The 18,122-nt window shown below is 38.2% G+C and overlaps 2 protein-coding genes across 5 annotated transcripts in view; both read right to left on the bottom strand.

The window, feature by feature from the left end:
• The window catches only part of tfdp2 (transcription factor Dp-2), a 39,971-nt gene extending 35,075 nt beyond the window's left edge, over positions 1 to 4,896 (bottom strand). For 2 of the 3 annotated variants that reach the window (XM_017490743.3, XM_047161540.2), the window contains exon 1: positions 4,725 to 4,896. The gene's annotated coding sequence lies outside the window, so the exon portion shown is untranslated. Of the gene's footprint in view, positions 1 to 1,094; positions 1,213 to 4,724 lie in introns of those variants that run through there. The other variant, XM_047161539.2, reaches the window with a different exon arrangement.
• A 1,889-nt stretch (positions 4,897 to 6,785) lies between these two features.
• Positions 6,786 to 13,813, bottom strand: mkks (MKKS centrosomal shuttling protein). 2 transcript variants are annotated; one of them, XM_017490742.3, is made up of 6 exons: positions 13,367 to 13,813; positions 10,496 to 11,185; positions 9,596 to 9,777; positions 8,790 to 8,900; positions 8,407 to 8,628; positions 6,786 to 7,545 (listed from the first exon to the last, which is right to left on the bottom strand). In XM_017490742.3, the coding sequence occupies exons 1-6, from the start codon at positions 13,650 to 13,652 to the stop codon at positions 7,516 to 7,518; spliced, it is 1,521 nt and encodes a 506-aa protein (XP_017346231.1). In that variant the 5' UTR covers positions 13,653 to 13,813; the 3' UTR covers positions 6,786 to 7,515. The 2 variants fall into 2 exon arrangements, with proteins under 2 accessions (XP_017346231.1, XP_017346230.1); XM_017490741.3 differs by having other exon boundaries at positions 6,787 to 8,628.
• Positions 13,814 to 18,122: the final 4,309 nt, after the last annotated feature.

Here is an 18,122-nt window from a genome sequence, read left to right as displayed (position 1 = left end):
ACAATTAATATTACCCTAGACTTCTGATCCAATACTGAGTATCTGCATGAGATCAATTCTGGATCGGTATCAGATCAGACCTGACATATTTTCTGATCCGATTAAATAACATTTAATGTCGCAAAAGCGTGTTGCACATGAATACAGGACGCATCCTTTCCACAAGCCTAATAGCAATGTACTTTATAAATTATTAACACACTCTGGCAGAGAGTGGTGCGTTTACCTCTTCGGTACAGTTCGTTTTGACAGATGTGAACGCAGCAAGAAAACTCAGAGGTGGACCAAAATAACAGGTCCAAGACTTCCTGAGAGAAGTGATCTCAGTTCCTTTTGAAGAGAGCTCTAGAGTAGTTCAGTTGTAGTAAGAAAGGTGATTCGACCCTGAATCGTCCCAACTGCAGTTAATGAACCAAACATGCTGTGCATTTTGGGTTGTGGGCATTGTTTTTTGTTTTTTTAATGACCTAGTTTTAAACTAGTTATTGTATTACTTCATCTTTTAATCCCTATTATTTACTTCTTTGTGTACTCTGTGCTCCTTGATTTCATAGACTTATCTTTTCCATTATGGTATACCAATAAATAAATAAAAGAACTGGTGCCCCACAGCACCAATAGCGGTGTGTGAGACCCAAGAAGATGTCAGTATCAGTTATCAGGCAAGACTCAGAACTCTACATCAGTATCAAACATTTAAATAGCAGGATCAGTGTGTTCATAACATGCAGGCCGTCTGATGTTTAAGGGCAAGATCGAAATATCTCAAGGAGTCAAGAGAGCACTCATGGCAGAGAGCAGGAATAGAAGTAAATGCTATTAGAGTAAGTCAAATACAGCAGGCCCAAAATTGGTTCTGGTTTATTTGAACAGTCTGTAAATATCTCTGTCTAATATTCATACAGCCCTTACTGTGTAAGATTCATACAGCCCACAAACACAGCCAAAGGAAAAACTCTAGTGCATGTTCCAAGCAAAATCCAAACAGCAGCCTGGGTACGATTTCTATTTCCCAATATTCTCAGGTCAATACATGTAACTGATGTTACTTGACTAGCAGAATCATAAAGTTTCTCCCTCAACAAGCACAATACCTTCACGTGGGTCTGAAGCAGCCATTAAACTGCTAGAGCTTCTGTTTCCCAGAATTGAATGTGTGATGTAGCAACGTGAATGGACGTTATGTTCTGCTTCTCAGCACAGGCTTGTATGCGCATGCTCATGCCAAAACAGCACAGTGTCTCATGGGACACGATACAGTGACAATGGAGTACACAGCACTGAGCTCAACAGCTGTGAAATGGCGCCAAAAAGGGACGCGCAGGTTTCCTCCGGCCTGCTGTCATTCCCACACAAATGCACAGCACCGAAGCTTTACGTGATTTGCACAAAAAAATAAAAAATCTTACATGGAAATAAGCCACAAAGCAGTTAAATTTGAGCAGCTGCTCAGTAAAGTGTTTATGCACCGAACGACTCACTTGGTCAATATTCTAGCACAAATGTGGACAGGATCCCAAGGTGCCAAGAAGCAGAGAGGGTTGGGCACCTGTCACACAGACACTATCAGCTACTGGTGGGGGTTGCGTTTTCCCTCGCCTCGACACGAGGGATTAAATGTGCAGGCCGCCTGCAAGGGATCAACAGATGTCTGCCTTAAATCTCACAATCTGCGCAGGAAGCTAACAAGCCAGAGGCATTACAACAACTATATTCAGACATGGAGGTCCTCAATGGCCATAACAGCCTAATCAATAAAAGAAAGATTAATATCTTTGTGTGTACATTTTCAGCAATGTTGGTGACAAAAATCATGCATCTTCTTCCTGAAAACCATTCGAATGAGGTTACATTTTAAATCCTGATCAGCAGGAAACTGTATGATAGTCAGATTCAGGTTTTAATAGTGTTGTAATTCTCAGCCTTTAATGCTGACAACAACTGTATTCCTTGAGCATCTGAACAAACTCTACAGCTGTATGGTGGTATCTGTTGGCTGGCTGAAGCCTAAACATGGCATTCAAAAAAAAAAAAGAAAAGTTTCCACCAAGGTTTTCTATGGCATGGTTCGCTTTAAAGGCCAACAACAGAGCAAAGGAACAAACAGGGGTTCAGAACACTGAAAATATTCCTGTCCTGCATCTGAGAGTATTTTGACATCACACAAACACAGCTTGTTTTCTTTTTAATCTTCTAGATCATTAACAGTCCAAGAGGAAGTCATGCCACCACATTTGCCTAATAGAACTTTTCAAAATGATCTCGGTGTTAAATCAACTGCCAAAAAGCTGCAACATTTCTAGGAGGCATAGAAGAACATGTCATAATAAACAGTTGAACATTCATGAAAAATCATAGTGGCAGACTAGCAAATGAAAAAAAAACTATCAGCAAGACTGCTCAAAAGCTCATTAGTCAATAGTTAAACACAGAAGAACAAAAAACATTTTTTTAAAACGCAAAGGCTTTGAACATCATGGGTGCTTTCACATTACGCCAGGAGATGATGTCAATAAAATCCTTGACCAATTACTCAAAATGCAATTCAATGACAAACAGACTTCCTGTAAAACAATACAGCTTTGAGTTGTCTGCTTTTAAATACAAAGTTATTCACATCAGAGAAAAAAAAGTAACCTCACTTGGTATAAACAAAAGCATTCACATTGACCCAATGCTGGCTTCCTCCTCCTACGCTTCTGGCTTCAAAGTCTTCAATCACCAACCTCCATGGTAATTAACAACCTGGAGCCTTTTTTTAGGACAGGGTGTACTGTGTACTGCTATTTTATAACGTGTACAAGGTATTGTGTAGTTTTATTTTAGAACATGTAAGAGTTCAAACGATTTGACTTCCTCAGCATGACATAAGCTTATTCCATGTACAATAACCAGCTACTGTATGAGCGGTAAATATTATATTTGTGTTTGATATATACATATCTTATTGCTTTACTGCTAATACGAAAAATCAAGCAAAATATTCAAACACTCCAGAAAGCTCAATAAAACCTGCCCCCCTAAAGAGCTCTACACTGAGAATAACAAGTGTTACGGATACTCATCCCTTTTTCCCCCATTTTCAATATGACACAATGTAAAGGCTTTGAGGATTGGATACCAGACACAGATCCTATATTGACATTATTAGCGATAACGCTGAATGTCTGCTGAACATCTCCAAGCTGGTATAAGCATCATCACGTTACGCAGAAATGTCACAGGGGTGATGGCACCATGTATCAGATATTAGATTTGACTGGATATCCAGCAGTAATTTCAGCCAAGATTTTCAACCCCAATTTCATGCTCGATCTTCCATTGGATCAAATTCAACCATGTTACGTAGCCTCTAGTGGGAAATATTTGAAATAACTATTGTCTATGCTCAATAAATAGCATTTACATTAAGTGCTTCTAGACACTAGAAGAGTGCTTAGACTTCTTGCTGTATATTTTTTAAATTTTATTTAAAAAATATATTTCTTTTGGGGGTAATATGGAATAATAATAATAATGATATGATAATAATAATGATAATAAACTTTATTTTTATATAGTGCCTTTAAAGCAGATTAGCAATGAATACTAAGGAGCTTTAATAGCCTTTTAACAATATTTTAACCAGATTCGATCGATCGGATTCAAATAATCATCCTGGATAAATCGCCATACTGTAATCTTCTCACAATGACCAGGTCACAGTGCTGACAAACACACTACTGTCCCTTTATATAAAAATGTTGCGGCTTTAAGCAACTAAACCAGGGTTAATGCAGGGAGATATTTATGATCGGGCACTGAGTCAGCTGGTATTTACCTAAAAATGTCCCTACAGAAGTTAAGTGTGCTTAATAATAGTGCGACATGTTAAGATGTAGATATTGGCATGAAACTTCTCCTCAAGGTCAAGTCGCTGAAATAAACCATCTGCTGCAGGACATGAGAGCAAACTCTAGTCAACATGCCCCGTGTCCACACACACACACACACACACACACACACACACACAGCATACAACATGAGCGGAAATGTGCAAATTGCAAAGTTTACAGAACAACGCCCGGCTGAAATAAGAGCTCGGCAGACTGCTTTCAGTATTGCGTGGCGTATGCATGTACTAAGCCATAACTAACACACACACACACACACACACACTGTACTGTACATAGGCTTCTTCCTTTAACTTCACTATACTGTGCACTGGACAATACAGACACTATGACAGCGCTTTAGTGTTAGTGTGTTAATCTGCTCCGAGCTGCTCCTTTAATTCACACAATAAACCCTGACAAGTAGCTTTATCCTTTCATACTCGTATATTTGACAATAATATCATCACTTTTCCCCCCTCCACTTGTTATAACCAGCTTCGTAACTTGTTACGCATCAAGCTCAAGCACGCACGCACGCACGCACACACACACACACACACACACACATTCAATTGTAGCTTTGCAAAGTGATGCTGCTAATTCAAGTACAATAATCATGTAAATTAGCACTAGCCGGTGGTTGTCGTTCATTAAAAATGTACAAACTACATTTCTTTTCAATTAATCTGGTTTTCACACAGAAATGTTTCACTAAATTCACTCGAGCTGCGGGTTCATGATAAGAGGACAAGCACTTTATCATCCGAGACGCGCTTTAAACGCTGCCTTCAGTCAACTTCTGTCACTGTCCATATTCTCTCATATCAGATTTATCCAAACGGTCATTACCTGTAGCAAAACCCGTGGCCTCGGGGGCGAATATCCTACAAACTCGGAGCAAATTTATTTAAAAAATAAAATATAAATATAAATAAATAATGTCAATACGGAGAACTCTTTCTGTTTGACAGGGAGAACTCGAACTCCTCCTCGAGTCCTCGCTTTACTTCCTGAGTGCCGAACTCTGCACCCAAGCTTGGCGGTGGGAGCCAGCCGTCGGCTCTGATTGGTTACACCCGCTCGTGACGTCAAATCCTATCTACGAGATGATTGGATAATCCACAATGAGACCGGCCCTCACGACTAGCTCGCCGCACAAAGAAGTCGCGTGCGGTGGAAGTGATCGAGTAAATAAAGGCTGAATCCCGGTATAGGTGCCCTACTCAGGGGTTGAAATAGTAGCTGTAACATCCTAACTAGTCACCTATTAGTTAAACACGGACCCAATTGGGATTCCGCCAAAATTGGTTAAAAAAACTTCATGGCTGAATTGAATTAGTTCAGAAAGACAAAAAAGGGGACTGAATGGCAATGTTTTTTTGTATGGAAAGTCGTTAAGAACGGGGATTTGAATAAACATTGCTTTGTCAGCGCACATAAAGTGTTCAAGATACATTTTACTAAGAGAGAGATACGTACAAAGTACAAGAGTATAAGTTGTGAGACAAAACTAAAATGTACATTTTTCATAAACTATAATGGATTTCAAGCATGAGATGTTAAAATGATTCACACATTAACGGGAAAAAAAGAGGAATTTTCTGAAATATTTTAATGATTAGCTTTCAAGGGAAAGTGAAATTATAGTGGCATTGGAGAGGCAAAAATGCTGTTTCCTAAGTGATGTAGATACATTTTTATTAACGTTTTATTAAAGTGATTGAAACATGCACATATATTGATGTGACACTTTACATGTGTTTAAAAATATCTTTTACCTTTATTTTAGAGATACAGTATATACTTTTAAATGTAATGTCAGTTGGACAAAAAAGCACCCCATTTTTTTTTGTTGGCCAGCATAGTCACATGATGGGGAGAAGGTTGTTGGTGTTATACTGGTAAGAACCTATCTCTTGAAGCAATGTTGCTGGGATTTTTAAACACCATAATGTGGCCTACAAAGTGGCCACTGAGTGTTTGGGATGACAAGTCACCAAGAGTAAACATCAATAAACCTCTTTTAATCTACAAAAACTGTTTATGTGAGTTTGCTAGATGAGATGAAAAAAGCGGCTTTAAAGCCCTGCACGTTACACTATTTTCCATTACTTTATAGCACAGATACTTTACAAGCTTTGTTCTTTCAGGGCTGTAATTGGAGGAAGTAATCTGCTAATGTGCGGTACAGCCTGAATGGCTATAAGAGGTTTGAAATGAGACGATTTGAATTAAAACTGTTTTGGATATAAAGGCATACTGTCTTTTTATGTCTAAAAAGAACAATAGCATTAGATGTACAGAATGCATACATCTCTTATTGCATTAGAGAACAGTTTTTGCATTAGAACAACACAGAATGAAGCAATTCTTCCCTCCAGAGAGGAAAAAAATGGTGACTACACATGACAGAATGCAGAAAGAATAAGTGGAGGCAGATTGGTAGATTGATAATACTTTGGGAGAGAAACCACAGGGTGCTTGCAGTTTCTTGAGGCACATACACCTGCACTTTGACATAATTTAACCATGATAATACTGAAGACATACACACTTTATTGTTTGAAAGTCTGGTGTTGCTATATGTAACTTTATTATTGTGCATATTGTTTTTCTGTACACATTTACAAAATAATGATTAAGTAAGGAAACTTAGTTTAGGCTATGTCATGTGTCTTCAATGCTTTCTAAGTAACAGTTTTGATTGGGATTTGTTTCTTGCTTTTGAGAACAGCAGCTTATACACGGGGGGGAGCTTATTTCCACTAAGTTAGTATAAGACTTTCAGCAAGCAGAGCATTTAATGTAGAAAACATAAAACCTAATTTTCTGCTGTTAGGGTGGGGATATGCACGAATGGTTCACAGAAGAACCCTGTGTATGGAATAATATGCTGTTATAGGAAAATAATGGACAATGGACTAGTGTGATGCAGCGTGATGCAAAGCAGAGGCACATTACCACCCAGAAGTTCATTATTTTCCTATAACAGTACTTTCCAAAGTGTTTTATTCCTCTTATATCACAACAACTTGCCAAAAATGACATCAGACTTTTAAAGAAAATCAATTTATTGTGACACTTCATGTTGTGGAATGTCTGTAAAACAAGTTAGTTGCTGTTATCATTTACGTTATATCAAGAGAAGTCTCTTTTTTTCCCTCTGGCTATATTTTCACGTTATTGGCAGTTTAATTTTTAACAATTTAACATAACTTTTAAATAGTAATCTTTTATAGATAATTATTTTATGTAAAGATCAGAAAAAAATGTTTTTTTCATCTAACTTAAGCAAAAACTGAAACCAAGTTCTACAGTCAGATAAGACAAAAACAGAGCTTTTTGTTTTGGTGTAAAAACGAAAATTGGATAACCAGAAAAGACCCTAATCCCCGCTGTTAAGTGTAATAGGGGATATTTGATGTTACGGGACTGCCGTTCCTCTGAAGGGAAACCTCTGGGAACCTTGTTAGGATACTGTACATGACATCACAGTTTCCATGATGTACCAAGAGAGTTTAAATGAAAACATGGCTGCCTCTTCCAAGAAGCTACAACTAGGTCAGCTGGATCTTCCAACAGGATTTCCCCGCCCCCTCACACACACACACAAATGCACAAAAATGGTTGAATGACTAAATCAAGCTTCTGACATGGTCACCCCAATCACCTGAAGGAAGAGAAAAAAACATCAGACCTTCAAAGTGTGACACTGTTGTCTGTCTATCGATCTATCTATACAGATAGGCATATATAAATGAAAACTATAGTTTGAAACTAATCACAAAGACATTTTTCCATAACCATTTTACCTATCTTTACCAAAGGTGCAAATAATTCTGCAGCTGACTGTAAATTAAAGTGGTAACACTATCGCTCTGATCGCAATTCAGAGTTTTTAATGCAACTACATAAAACTGAGCCTTAGTTTGGTGCTGCATATGCATAGAACTGCATAAAAAACAACCAAATGCTTCTTGGGCAATAAGGAAGCTTTTGGGAAACTCAACTGGGCATGGCATTTGCACTAATACTCTGTGCCAATATATAATTTAAATAAATAAAAGACAAATAATAAAATAAAATACAAAGATAATAGAAGACATGACATCAAAGTCCCCATAAATACTAATATTTTCTTTTGTTATAAATACTAATTTCAAAGAAATTAGTTTGAATTCACAGAATGCCAAATTGGGACCGAGCTGTAATCTTCTCCAGAATGAATGTCTCCATCTAATGTTTAGACACAGGAACTACCACAGGGCTGCCTTGTTTGCCAAGTGTCATATCAAATATTAAACTCATTTACAAATATTCCCAATTAATTCACATCCCTAATAATATATTTTACACTGAGCACAAGATCTGCTGTCTCTACAGCAACATTCAAGGCATTGATTTTGGCAGTGAACGAGTCCAACAGTTCTGGCTGAACATCAGATTTGATTCGTGCTGGCAGGAAGGAGTGATATGCTCTCTTTAGAGGAATATTAAGAAAGATCTTCTCCAGATCTGCCTTTTCCTTTACCAGACCACAGCTGCAGGCGTGAAAGGTTGTGGTTTGTGAGTGTGCATCCTCTTCTGCAACCCAGCAATGAGCATGAGTCAAGTCCATGAGGAAGTGCTGGTCATCATGGTCTAAAGAAAGAGCCACAGACTGCAGAGAGCAGCAGAACGCCTCTGTAGCGAGGAGAAACTCCGCACGTGAGCACTTTAGAGCCGAGGCTGCTTCACTGGCCTTAGACTCACTCTGTGGGGAAAGTCAAAAACAGTATATACACATGTAAATGCATGAAGAAGCTGTAGGGGGGGGGCTATTTGAGTCATGTGATGCTTGTGTCAGGTGGTCAGAAACACTTTGGTTAGAGAATACATTTTAGAACTTTTTATTAAATACAAACAGATGCTCACCATGTATTTTATGTAAGCAGACAGCACTGTCTCTGTACAGCCTCCTCCAATTAGTGCATATGGCTCCTTAAGAGTCAGTCGCAGTACATGCTCTGCTCTCTGACATGTCACCTTCAAAACAATGCAGTAAGAGAAAAACAAAACAAAACCATGGAAAAACAGACTCAGTTATTTATTTATCTGGTAGAAGCTCTATATAAGATATTTTGGTAATCTTTTGTCTGTCAGGTTTAGATACTTAACAGACAAAATGGGCGAGTACATTCAAGAAATCAAAATAAACCTACAGAAAACTACAAAAGCAAAAGGAAACAGCAGCCACACGTGCAGCAGCTTTGCAAGACCTTATGTATAAATCAGCTGCATTGTGGTTTTTCAGTACTGTAGGAGAGACTTGATTTAAAACCCCCCACTGTTTTCTATAGTTTCTCATTTATAGCCTGCCAGTTAACCTTCCCCCACTACCTGCCTTCTAAACAATACGTTTACAAGACCTGATTTTCTGTGATCTCACTAGTGGCATATAGATGAACGTGTCTGAAACAAAGCCTAAAATAAGGACCATTAAACTTGATACAGTTTTTCCTCAGTATCTTTCAATACATTTACATAAGACTATGCGAAAATCTATTTATGCTTCTCCATTATGGAGTATGTTTTACAGATTAATAAGAGTTCACTTAATTTGAATCCATTTTAAAGAATGGCTATAACATTACAGAATAAGGATGAAATTCCAGGGAGTCTGAACACTTTCTGAAGGTGTTTTAAACAAAGATTTTTCCAATACACTAGCACTGATTAACCTTGAGCTCCTCTAACATCGTTTCATTCCTGTGACAGAGCACCACTGTGTTAACGGCTGCCTCTCCAGAAGGAAGGAGCTGGAGAAGCTCTTTAGATCCAATTCGGTGCAGATGGAGTCCCCCGATCTGTCCATATGCTTTGGCTGGGACTGGGGAGCAGATAGATGCCATAATCAGAGCGCCTGAAACACACAGAAGAGTGTTGTGAATTGCTTGTAAATGGGGTGGAGTTATGTTATAAATGTCATAAGCACTCTCAATGTCTCAATATGCAAAAAGGTCTTGTGGTTGCAGGATGAACTTTTAGGGCAGCAAGGGAAAAACATAGTTCTTCATGAATGCTAGTTATCCTAGTAAACACATTTCAGCACTTGTGTAACAGCATTTGAAAAATGGCTGTATATAAAATACAATTAGAGCTAAAGTCCTACTCATAGTCAGATATTAAAGTAAGACCACTGCAGTAAATTTGGTCACATCAATCAGTTATCAGATGTCTGGATAAATTGCATCTATAACATGTTTGGCTTTATTAATAAAAACATCAGAAGAAAAATGTTTACAGTATTTTACTGCACTACCTGTTTATTAAGTATTCATATTTAATTAGACAAACCCTCAATTGCATAAATAAATGAACATTAATTATTTTTTTTATTCTAATATAGCTATTGTTTAGAGTAAAAAAATTCCCTATTCACCTGTACTATGTTGCTTAATATATAACAATTTTTTAAAAAATTTTTTTTACATAAAACATTATGGTTCACTCTTATTTTGGGGCTCAAATATAATATGTACCATTTCCTTACAATATTACGGTGACATCACATGCCTTTAACATTTTAGTTACTAATTTTATTGTCAAATGAAGCAAGAAAAGACAAAAATGGCTTGAACCTGTCATTTGGGCAAGTGGCTCCAGTAGGGCAAGTCCGAGTCTCTCGATGACCACCAGTCCACGTTCCTTCAAGTACTGCTGCAGCACAGGGTGAATCACCTTCTGACATGCAAACACTCCAACACCGTCCTGAACCACTCGCTCTCCAAGTTTCATCAACTGCTCCAAGATGGCCGTCTCTGGATTTATTCCCACTTGGATCTCTAAAGTTGCTTCTCCAATTTCAGAGCAGTCACCTGACAGAGATGCGCGAAATAACACTATCTTATCGGGACCTGGATTATGGTTCTTCAGATCCACCGACTGCAGAATGGGCACTTCGACTAGTAATCCAGGGAAAACAGCAGAATCGCTCACTGGCTGTCCTTCTAAGGTCACCACCAGCGTTCTTCCAAAGGTGTTTGCTGAACCCGAAGGAACAGACTGAAGGAAGGCATGCACGATCAGAGAGGCGATATGTTGTGATTCATCATGGTTGAGCATGCAGGCTGGTTTGCTAGTGACTGCAGTATGAGCTAAAGCGATGAGTGATCGAATGCTGCTGAAGTCTACGTGAACCTTACAGTCACAGCCGCCTGCGCTGAGATACCCATTGCATACTTCTAACAAGTATTTATACACCCGACTTGCTACAGCAGACCCGAGTCCCGACCGCTTGCCATTTTCAATGAGGCCAAGGCAAAAGACTCCTGTCAATGAAAATAAAATGGGAGAATGAGTCATGCATGTTTCATGTCAACCTAGTCACATGTACAAGAAAGTCATAGTGTGTAGCTTTTCAGTGGAATGGTGCCACTGATTGTTGTGGGAAAACTTTTTTTTTGTTCCAGAATGGCCCAATCTATAATTAAAGCAGTTTGGAGGCACTGAACCTCTATAAAGGCTCCGGGATTAAGATCTCCATCCGAACAATGGACTCTTCTCTCTGAGCTTTCACTCCCTGAAAGCGAACACAGAGAGACTGAGGATGAGCTTCTTCCCACACTCCATTCGGGGCCTCAATCAGGACAACACATAGGACTACAGCTTGGAGTTGTTTGAACAATTCCCACTACCTCAGCCTGTTGTTGCACAGGATACATTGCACGATATATCAACTCACATATGTGCACCTTATGAAAAATACAGTGCTGTTTCAGCCACCAATTTTTGTATCCCTTATATCATTTAAAAATATATATTTTAATTTCCTACCTGTAGAGAAGTAAATTCCTGTTTATGTAAATTCTAGTTTTATGTCATGGACAGTCGAATAAAGCATTTCACTGCATGTCATACTGTGTATGGTTGTGTATGTGACCAATAAAATTTTAATTATAGATATAACTCCTGGATTTTGTGATCATGTAGCGGTCACAAACGGACTGAGCAAAAACACTGTATAAAAACATAGTGGACCTAGCAAAAACACTATAAAAAACTGGCCATAGACCAGTTTTCTAAGCAGCTCAGCTTCTGCAGCAGATCCTCCAGTGCAGTTTTCACCAAATTTCATACATTTATATTTTTCATTTTCTTTACCCTTATTGATCACGCAGTAACAAAACTGACAACATGGCTTGTTTAAAAAAAAAGCCGTTGACAAAAACAATGTTTTTCCATGACATTAAGTGTCAATTTACCACTATAAAACTAAATATTAACCATTTAGACCATCTTATTTATATCTGTAAACTATTTTTTAGAAGAAGACATTTTATTTGTCACAGATAATGAAATTATTATTATTATTATTATTATTATTATTATTATTATTATTGTTATTGCACATCCCAGCCTGTTAGGAAGCTGGGGTCAGAGCACAGGGTCAGCCATGACAGGGTGACCCTGGAGTAGATAGGGTTAAGGCTCTTACTCAAGAGCCCAACAATGGCAACTTGGTGGTGCTGGGGCTGTACCCCCTGACCTTCTGATCAGTAACCCTGAGCCTTAACTTTTGAGCCACCACTGTTATTAAACATTAAAATGTAGGTATTGTTGCCACTGAGGCAGTTTAGTTTCTTAGCTGGATATTTATAAGCAAGCAATTTTATGTAAGTGGGCCTGTACAATTAAAGTTGAAGCCCCCTGATTTAGAACATTGTTCAGAAATGAAAGCTTCCCACACAGAATTTAAAAAATAAAAGATTTTAACCAATACACTACTATGGATAAACTGACCACTGTGAAATTTCTTGAGGTTTGTTTTTCCCCTCCATTTTTTAAAAAAATCTTGAATGTATTGAACTTTCATGTTTCATACAACACCAACAAAACTCTAAGTAACAGCTGATACCTGATAGTTATCAAAGAACGACATTCTTCTAGTAACCTGCCTGACTGTCCACGGATGTTTTTTTTGTTTTTAGTGCTTTTAACAATAACCATTGTCACAAAGCAGATTTACAGAAATCCGGATGTAGATTTATATTTAGATCTTTAATGAGCAAACCAGAGGCGAAAGTTGTGAGTAAAAACTCCCTGAGACAACATGAACCAGAATCAAAAGGGAACCCATCCTCTTCTACATGACACCAGATTATAGATTGGGATTATAAATCATTACTCTTCTACTGTAAATGTAGTGAAAGGATGATCAGGATGAGCAGCACACTCTTTATGATTACAGAAGCAGTTCTTATGTAAAAGTCTACAGTATCCATGTGAGATTATCCACTGAGGAAAAGGGTGATATTTGTGCTTAAAATGTGTTTGGAACATTAAAAAAAATCTTTATGGTTTAAGATTATGAATCAAACATATCTGATCAGAGGTCCTACTACAGATACCATTAGATTGGTGGATTTCCAATGCTTTCTCACCTAATACAGCACTATAATAAGTCTTGGAAATTGGCTATATGGGAAAGAACTAAAGTAAGTGAAATAAACCTGTAAACAACCCGCAGTCGCTGAATCTCGCGGTGTGATCCAAGATGGCTGCAGTGATCAGTTTGAGCAGCGGCTCGGAGAAAATCATGGCTTTGAGCAGTACATCTGCGGTGGATGTGGTCTGAACATGTCCCCCGACACTGTTGTGGATTTGTTTTAATCTGCCACGTGGGCCATAGCAAGAGTTCAGCACATGCCTCATTACTGCTATTTTGTGGCACATCTCATCATTACTAAGAGGCTCATCCGTGCACACTGAGGGCTTTTTCTTACAAACACGAGACATCGCTTCACAGCAGGTTTACAAACAGTAACTGTTTAGATTATACCGCATTATAATTGATGAGCTAGTTGTAAAGGTTAATCAAGGCAAAACATGCAGCTGTGAAGAATAAACAGCAGTGTTGACGTTTCTGCGTCTTCTTCGTCTTTAGTTCGTTAGCAAACACCTACTGTTTGTTACCGCCACCTACTGGCCAGGAGTGAGAACCGGTTCAGATAGCAAAATTGGAGAGTTGGGGAATAGAAGAAGAAAATAATGACATCTCTCCATGCAATGAATTTTTACAGCTGAGATTTAATATTGATTTTAATGAATGTGTATTTTGTAACACGGAAGCAGAAACAAATGTTCTTTTGTAATATATCTATATTATTTTGGAAGGATTTTCACAATTGGATATTACATAACAATATGGCTATGCCGGCCTTGACATATGATAAGACTAAATTGGGTCTTATAATGGAGGACAGAAAGCTGGATTTAAAAATATATATATATATAATAACCTAATCATTTTAGCTACAATTATTTCTTCATAAATGTAAATTAAAAAAACAAAACAAAAAAAAAAACAAACAAACAAAAAAAAACCACCCCATTTCATTGTATTTCTGAAAGAGCTGTCTCTTTATTTGGATTCATTCAGAGTAATTAAATCTAGGAAAGCCAGTTTACTCCATGCATAATTGGACCCCAGTTAGAGGTTAAACTTTCTGTGCATCGTTTTGTTTTCTCTTTCTTATATAATGTGTTCATTTGTCCATTCAATCGTGCTGCAATTTTATTTTAGTCTCTTCGTGTTTATTGCCTGTATGCTTGTATTTATGATTTACACCTTGCTTGCGTATTTTGTCTTTGCTCAGTCCTAAACTGTTTTTGTTTTGTTTTGTTTTGTTGGAAGTTGCCATGTTGGTTTGATTTATAATTTAGAAAAACAAACAAACAAACAAAACACAAAGAGTTGAGGAAAAAGAAAAAAACTTACAGGTTGCGCCCGAAATCGCATACTATGACAGTATTTACTAATCATTATGTGTGTGTATTATTAATCCCGGAAATGCTACATCCACTATGTTAACATTGTCACGTGACCTTCGACGTCAACATAAACAAACATCTTAAACAAGTTAACAATTTATTCGGGTATTGTTAAACAAGTCCTATTCAACCAAGGTTCTATACTTAAAAAGAGCCGACGCTGTCTTCCGTGTTTTTTTTTTTTCTCTCTGAGCTCGTCCGCACCTGTCCCGTTGTTTGACTCGCGTAGTGTTCATCGGTTGCATACTGTAAAATCTCGCCGGAAGCAGTACGTCATCCGGGTATTTCTCGCCTACTGCGAATTCGGACATACTGCCCCCCGGCGTACTGCTTTTCGGTAGTACGCCATTTCGGACGCAGCCACATTCTTTTAATCACTCCAGTTATTTTTTTAATTGTCAAAGTGCAAATTATAAACGGATTAGTGTGACTAAATAGCCATGAAAATGCATCCTAAATGTCTATAAAGACGTTTTAAACCAATAAATTATCAAGTTGTATTAATCTCCTACTACATGCAAAAACTACACCACATGCCTCATCTCAGACCAAACTCGGGCTGCCTATTTCTTTTCAGTCTTGGACAACATTCAAACCCATGGGAAATATGTTTTTCTCATGAGTCTGTCCAACTGACCGAAATAAATTATTCCGACTGCTATGCATGTTTTTGCTTTTAAAGCATCTTTTGGTAGAATTGAAAACTGTAAACTGGAGTCAGAGCATGCGCAGTAGATACGGACTCTCTCCTGTCTATATTGGAGATGGACGCTGGACATGTACTAATCAGAGCACCCAAAGAAGCCAGAAGCTCTTACAGCATGTATATCATCCTAATAAAATAATCCTAATCGGCGACACTTTTCATTCATTTCTGCCTGCTGTGGTATATACCACTAATAATAAGTGTGGATTCCCTAATGGTTCTATGATATATTAGCACAATGTATGCATATAATGACTGTAAATTATTGGATGTAAAGGTGATAATACAAAATCACTACAATGTCAGGGTCCTTGGTTTGATCCAGAGTTTTACTGTCTGGTCTGTATGGCATTTTGCACATGGTGTTTGTATGGGTTTCCTCCAGGTTCTCCAGTTTCCTCCCAAAAACACACCAATATGTGGATAGGCTTACTCTAAATTAGTGTGAATGTGTGCATGCATGCTTGTCCTGCAATGGCGTCCTATGCAGGGTGTATTCCCACCTTGCGCGCAGTGTTGCTTGGATAGACTCCAGATCCACAACAACCCTGACCAAGATGTATGAATGATTGTTATGTTTTAAATGTATCATAACAATACACCTAAAAATAGTAATTCATGCAATTATCTCATTAGCCAATTGTCTGGCATTAGGCAAAATCATGTAGATACAGGCCAGCAGCTTCAGGTAATGTTCACATCAACCATCAGAATGGGAGAAAAAATGTGATGTCAGTGATTATGACCATGGGATGATTGTTAGTGCCAGCCGGGCTGGTTTAAGTATTTCTATAACTGCTGATCTCCTGGGATTTTCACACACAACAGTTTCTAGAGTTTACTCAGAATGGTGCAATAAAGAAAACACATCCAGAGCGGCAGTTTTGCAGATGGAAACTCCTTGTTAATGAGAGAGGTCAGTGTAGGATGGCCAGACTGGTTCGAGCTGACAGAAAGGCTACAGTCACACAGATAACCACTCTGTACAATTGTGGTGAATAGAAAAGCATCTCAGAATGCACGACACATCTAAGCTTGAGGCGGATGGACGACAACAGCAGAAGACCTCAGCCAAGAACAGACAGCTGAGGCTGCATTGGGCACAGGCTTACCAAAGTGGACAGTTGAAAACTGGAAAAACATAGCCTGGTCTGATTAATCTCAATTTCTACTGAGGCACACAGATGGTAGGGTCAGAATATTGCACCAAAGCATGAATCCATGGACCCAACAGTGTCAACATTGTGTCAACAGTCAAAGCTAACGGAGGTGATGTAATGGTGTAGAGAATATTTTCTTGGTACACTTTGGGCCCATTAATACCAAGCAATGATCATTTGAATGCCACAGCCTATTTGAGTATTGTTGCTGACCATGTGCATCCCTTCATGGTCACAATTTACCCAGTGGCTACTTCCAGCATAATGGAACATAATGCAGTGGCCTTCCCAGTCACCGGATCTGAATCCAGTAGAACACCTTTGGGATGTGGTAGATACAGGACATTTACAGCATGAGAGTGCAACAGAAAAATCTGCAGGAATTGCGTGATGGAGTCATGTCAACATGGTCCAGAATCTTTCCAAGATCTTGAGGAATCCATGCCACAAAGAAATTAAGCTGTTCTGAGAGCACAGAGAGGTACTACCCAGTATTAGTATAGTGTCCTAACAAAGTGTTCACTGTGGGTATATTTACAGCCTTGTAGGAGACAGTATAATCCACATTGACATACAGAATAGGTGTATTTGGAAAACAAATCCTGAGCCTAAATAATCTAAAGATACCAATGAGTTAAGAGACTGCTGAACCGATTAGATTTATATATCAGGTGCTTACATTAGCTGTCTCTGTTAGCAACAGGGCAGAGGAATTGTCTCGTCCACCAGAGGTCACTGCCGATGCAATGATGTTAAACGTCACCATTTCCTGTGACTATATTGAAGTGGGTCTGAGGATTTACATATTCAGTCGACCACTTAATTAGTATTCAAACACACCCAAATATTTTAAATGTGCATTCCTGTCCATCTCATTCAATCAGGACCAGATACATGGTCAAAACTAATGTGATGCCATTGTGCACTATTACTGAGCCTACAAAATGATCTAAATTAATCAGTGTCCAATGATACATAAAGTATATAACATTGGAAAATAATAATTTTATGTGCTTGTTCACCCTTCTGAACTTGAAGCAACTATAATTTGATGAAAAGTAAAAATTTCCCCCAACACTTACATGTTTGCACACCCCAGTAAATCTGTAATTAAACCCTAAAATCAAAACATCACAATGTTTTAAATGGTTTGGGTTAAAATAAAAAAAGTTAAAAGTGTCTTGTATCTGACAATACCAGAAGGTGTAACAAGGCCTGACGTGGGTTCTAATTTAAACTTATAATTTATTGGTGTCAATGCAGGGATCATTTCATGGTGTGTATGCATATTTCATTTCATTTGCTTATGTACATGGGACAGTTGAATCACTGGCATTTATTGTGTTTAAAGCTGTTCAGCGAGTTAAAAATAACCTGTAACATAAAAACCAACTCCACCCTGCTCTGCTGTTTATTATCTGTGTAATATATCTGAGACATATGACAAGGCACTGATTTCAATATTTAATTAAGGCCAGAGAATAAATTCCTTGTCAGTTGTTACCTTAACAATGCAATGCTGATGTTGCAGAAACCTGAAATGTGCAAACAAGCTCCTAAACAAACCAC

The sequence above is a fragment of the Ictalurus punctatus genome, chromosome 17 (assembly GCF_001660625.3).
Source record: "Ictalurus punctatus breed USDA103 chromosome 17, Coco_2.0, whole genome shotgun sequence".
Classification (NCBI taxonomy): Eukaryota; Metazoa; Chordata; class Actinopteri; order Siluriformes; family Ictaluridae; genus Ictalurus; species Ictalurus punctatus.
This window is presented reverse-complemented; position numbering and strand designations above follow the sequence as displayed.